Genomic DNA, 5,656 nt, shown 5'->3' with positions numbered 1-5,656 from the left:
ATAATTATACATGACATCACTTTCATGATTAGGAGAATTTGTTTTGATTTAAATTTGTATTTTAATGACCAGCCAGGTCATTCAATTGAGGGCTATGCATGTTGGCCTCTACTGATGCAAGTTATATACCCGATCTCACGGTATTGATTAACAATCAAACTTTCAACCCTTCAGAGACTGAAATTGTGTGAGTATTTTGTTTCTTATGATTACTTTCAATAACTTCAAATAGTCAATTGATTACTTCGAGAAAGAATTGTTATAGACATCTTTAAGAAAAACCAAAAGCATTGATCTAAAACCAAAGCACAAAAAGAAGCACCAGCCATAAGAATGGCTATTAGTAATCACCCTGCCATTTTGTGTGTGTGTGCCCTGGTTTTCCACAAGTAATTTGCGCATTTTGATTGGTCAGAGAAAAAAGTGGTTTTTGTGTGTGAATCATGCATCGGTTTCAGATTCTGATGCGCTGCTCTAGGAAGTATACCGTAGATTCGTCTAGATTGTGTATTCGTCTACACAACACATGAAGCGCATGCACCTGTGCAAAATCTCTTGTACCACCATTTAATTTTACAACTTTCTTACGCTGCGGGTCATGTGATCAAAATCATTCGCACACTTAAGAACTGGTTTCCCCTTCCTTATTACTTATCGTCAGCACATGTTCTAGGCGCCAAGATTGATCAAAGGTATTCAATATGATCGAGAGTAATTGAAATATAATCAAAATGATCAAACAAATTAAAAATGGGAGAAGAAAATACCATTATTTGGAGTTGAGTAAGTATTCAATCACTGATAAAATCAATAGCTCGTCACTGACCACCTTCAATTATTATCGATTATTATTAATTACTTTGATCACAATTGGCCCATCTTGCGGATAAGCAAAACTCAAAATACAACTTTCCTGTGATCCTAGGTTGTAGATGTTTATCCATGGCAGAAAATTGACTTTTTTTTAATGTTGAAATTTCAAAAAAGTTTTGGAAATCTCCAAGAGAGGTTTTGATGTTAAAAAATAACTACCGTGAGATCGGGTAGCTTGCATCAGTGGAGGCTAACATGCATAGCCCTCTAATGAATGACTTGACTGGTCATTAAAATACAAAGTTAAATCAAAACAAAAATGGTAGAGTAGAGCTGCAAGCGGAGCTGCGTAGTTGTATTTTAATGACCCGACAGGTCATTCATTTGAGGGCTATGCATGTTTGCCTCCACTGATGCAAGTTACCTGATCTCACGGTATGTGCTATGTGAGAAAACTTTTGACAAAATAGATCACCATTCCTCGACTAGTTGCTTAAAGAACTTGGGTCTGTATTGAGTTTGCTCGTGTTGGAAATGTTCATGACATGCAAATAAGATGAAGAAACTGTTGGCAAAATATAAATAAGAAAAAAAAAGAATCAAAAAAACTAAAGTTGGGTTTTTGTCATTTTGTCTTATTTATAGCGTGTACATGCTGTTTTTAATGATTATTTGAAATTTCGACATTGAAAAAAGTCAGCTTCTTTGAAATAACTTTCAAACTAATTTTTCAAATTTAATGTATGATAGCTGAAAATTCAAATAGAGCATCCTCTATATGATTAAAAAAGTGAACAAATATCTTGACAAACCTGTATACTTTTTTTTGGTGCACCTGGTATGTCCAAGTAGTTTGAGGACTACAAACTAGGGGTTCCCTTGGGGAAAACTTGCTCTTTCTATGTTCTTCATAGATAAGATAGTCAAGCCATCTAGCCCAGCCGTCTACTAAATTTTTTCTCTTGATTTTCTTTCAGGCCCAGGTAAAAAGAAGATAAATTAAAAATATTTAAAGTAAAAACTAAAATAAATTCAATATGCCACCACCATCAAAGCCAGGAGAACGCCAAAAACTTTTCAAAAACCAAGACAAAGACACTGAGGTAAGAGATCTTTTATCAGTATTCGCTTTTAATCTAATTTGATGCTGTTTAGTATATTTTGGAGTATATAAATGATAATTTTGATTTCTTATGGTTTAACATTGAGTGGAAAGGAAGGAAGGAAAATGTTGCATGTTACTCTCGTTTAATCTGAACTTATTTCCAAATGTCGCCATAATGACAAATTTATTCAATTATTACTGTACATATGATTAGAGTGTAAGCAACAAACTCTGAGTGATGTACTTTTTATGATGGAAGATAACTTTTGAAATATTGATACATGGCTCTGGTTCTTAACTAATCGAGCACTCTTATTATTGATTTACCATTCTTGTTTATGTTATTTCACCTAACTTATTCTATCTTTACATCTGAAAATTCAAGGGATTGTTATAATAATACCTTTTTATTGTAAAATTTTAGTCTTTAAGACAAAGAAGAAATGAAGTATCAGTTGTACTGAGGAAAGCAAAACGAGAAGAAGCACTTCAAAAAAGACGTCTTGTCCCCAATACACCAGAAGACGATGAAAAATATAATAAATTTATGGTAGGTGTCATATAAGAGAATGGTCAACTTGAATTTCAATCCTTTTTCCAGTAAAAGCAGAGAAATTTATTCTTTTTAATTGAAATTGAACAAAAGCATCAAAGCAAATGTGTTAACGGTGTTAATTTTGTTCTATTCTAAACATGGCTCATTGTACATCTTTTTTTCTTTTTACCAGGATGCATCACTACAGATGATTGTTGAGGTAAGCAGGCCTACTTCAATAGTTACAAAATTTGTGATACTGTATATAAAGATAAATTCCAAAAAAAATGGATGAGGGGTGTTTTATTTCACAGTTTCATCAAAATCGTTTTCAAAAAAGTACTGTAATTCATATGATCCTGATTTGATTTTGTATCCACCTTGTCCTAATGTACTTGTGTTTACTTATCTTTCAGAATGCTGCACACGGTGACCCAGCAACAAGACTCAGTGCTGTACAAGCAGCAAGAAAATTGCTTTCAAAAGATAGACATCCTCCAATTGATGAATTAATCAAGTAAATAGTTCTTTGATCAAGGGTTATAAATTGCTAGGTGCAGGCCTTTCCACAAATAAAATCGAACGTGATCAATGAATTGAACTTGTAAATGATTTTTCACCAAATCGCTTGCGTCAATCAAATTTTGCGTGCAATTTCTAAAAAACGCTACCCAGAAATATTTTTACCAATCATATAGATTATTCCTTTATCTATATCTATATCATAAAGTCTATCATTCTCATTTTCAATTGAGCTTATCAGCTGCGAGATCACCCTTAAACAAAGATAACTTTATGATGGAAACCTAATCGACGTGAGCGACTTTTTGTCCACTATACGAGATTGGCAAGCGCTCTACTGAACGTGATAGTGATTGCTCGCGTCTTATTGAAATGACTGAGGTGTTTGTTAGTCTTATTTCTTGTTAATGAAATTTCAATGAAATATTTGTAAATCTTTTTATTTCATACATTTTGCTCTAATTGCTTTTGCTGTTATTTCTTTTTTAGGTCTGGCATTCTACCTATACTTGTGGAATGTTTACAGTTTGATGACAAGTAAGTTTAAGCTCAAAATCTACTTGCCTGAGCCTGTTCAGATTAGTTTATATTAACCTTTCTTTTCATTTAAATCTAATACATTACAAACAATATGTTATTAAGATATGGCCTTGGCCATTATTAAAACAAATTTGTCTCCTATCCGAGTTTTGTCCTCCTTGTCACATATCATACTGTTAGTGTCACAGCTCATGTGAACATTTCATCGATTGAAATTTGTCCTTTTCAGTGCTTCTTTACAATTTGAAGCTGCCTGGGCCTTAACAAACATTGCTTCTGGATCATCTGCACAAACACAAGCTGTCGTACATGCCGGTGCTGTCGCTCACTTCATGAGACTTTTAGAATCTAAACACCAAAATGTTTGTGAGCAAGCTGTTTGGGCTCTTGGAAATATTATTGGTGATGGTCCTGTTTTAAGAGACTTTGTAATTCGCCATGGTGTAGTTGCTCCTTTATTGACATTCATCGACCCAAATGTTCCAGTATGTATTTCAATCCGTCATTTTCTTTTTGCTTAAATCCGTTTTATACCTCCTGCAGTTCATTGTGATATTCAGTGCAATGTTAATAATAGCCATGAACTTTGTGTGAACCTTTAATAAAATGCTCGCATCCTCTTCATGATACCAAAATTTCATATTTCAGTTAACTTTTCTTCGAAATGTAACATGGGTTATTGTCAATTTATGCCGTAACAAAGAACCACCACCACCAATGGAAACCATTCAACAACTTTTACCAGCCCTTGGTGTTCTCATCCACCACAATGACCTTGATGTAAGAAAGAATAATAGCTTTGGTTGAATTATTGCAATGTTTAAAACGGCACTTAAATTTGTAACAGCGATGTGATCGTTTTTAGATTTGAAATGGTGCAAATAACTGACATGATTCTCATAAAGATGCAAATAATTGCATTCGCACCCTAGTATAGTCATAATTGAAATTTTGATTGAAATGTTCGCATTTGCCTGGCCCCCCCAATATTTTGTAAAGTATTTTTTTTTTTACTTTGAAAAATCTTATATATACCGTTTAGAGGGGTGAAATAAGGGCAAAAAGTCGAAAATTTTCTTTGTCGCCCAACCATCGTGGGCGACATATTTTTTTGGCCCCCACATGCGCACGCCGGGGACCATGATTTGTTGATGATTTCTGAAAACTTGTGGATGTGAGGAATCTTTCTTTGTGTTAGCTTATTATTTTCTAATGAATGACCCGTTTTAGATAATGTTAATTTCTATTTGGTTTGTATTTCATTTTAGATTCTTGTGGACAGTGTTTGGGCTTTGTCCTACCTTACTGATTGTGGTAACGACCATATTCAAGCTGTTCTCCAAGTTGGGGTTGTTCCAAAACTTGTGTCTTTCTTAACGCACACTGAAATAAGACTACAGGTAACAATTTTTTCTGATCAACAAGGAAAAATATTTTGAGAAGAGAGACAAGCCAAGTCACGAGTTGTGAAGCTAGATGTTACAAAATTAACAAAATCCATCACGCAATATTTGAGAACTTGATTTTCGAAACATTAAAGTTTAACTGTGTGTCCCTCACAAAGGCTTAGAAGTACATTAGCTTTAATTGAAGAATAGAGTTTTGAAATTTTTTTGTAAAATTAAAACATGATATAGACTTTCACACTTATTAAGCCAGTGTAGTATGTTTTGATGTTTGAAGAAAATTGTTTGATATTTTGATATTTGGCTCTGCAGACGTATCAACATTTCAAATTACATAAAATGATCCAGTATATATAAACAAACTTTCGGTAGCTTTGAGGAACTGCTTTATAATATGATGACTTAAAAAATTGAATTTATTTTTATTTAATTTTAAGACTGCTGCATTGAGAGCTGTGGGCAACATTGTCACTGGCACAGATGAACAAACACAATCAGTATTGAATAATGGAGCTCTTGGACAGTTCCCTTCACTGCTTTCACATCAAAAAGAAAAGATCAGAAAGGTTTGACTTTTCAATGATTTTTAAAACAATTCATATATTTATCTGAATACTAGTATCAACCTATATTTGCAAAGCTACCTAAAATGTACAATGTTCAATGCCAATGGCTAGAACGAATTGAAAATTTCGCATATTTTAACTTTGTGTTATCCTTTTGTAGGAGGCAGTT

At 33.5% G+C, this 5,656-nt stretch overlaps 1 protein-coding gene across 1 annotated transcript; it reads left to right on the top strand.

The window, feature by feature from the left end:
- Positions 1–1,793: 1,793 nt before the first annotated feature.
- On the top strand, positions 1,794–5,487 carry LOC136808741 (importin subunit alpha-4-like; the record flags this gene model as incomplete). The annotated part of the gene is given in 9 exon segments (XM_067065282.1): positions 1,794–1,916; positions 2,343–2,468; positions 2,647–2,673; positions 2,870–2,970; positions 3,465–3,512; positions 3,745–4,000; positions 4,164–4,295; positions 4,784–4,915; positions 5,359–5,487. Coding segments are annotated over 9 exon segments (1,017 nt in total), but the record flags the coding sequence as incomplete, so codon positions are not given.
- Positions 5,488–5,656: the final 169 nt, after the last annotated feature.

The sequence above is a fragment of the Clytia hemisphaerica genome, unplaced genomic scaffold (assembly GCF_902728285.1).
Source record: "Clytia hemisphaerica strain Z4C2 unplaced genomic scaffold, Clytia hemisphaerica genome assembly, whole genome shotgun sequence".
Lineage (NCBI taxonomy): Eukaryota > Metazoa > Cnidaria > Hydrozoa > Leptothecata > Clytiidae > Clytia > Clytia hemisphaerica.
Note: the sequence above shows the minus strand (reverse complement) of the source record. Positions and strands in the feature narration are given on the sequence as shown.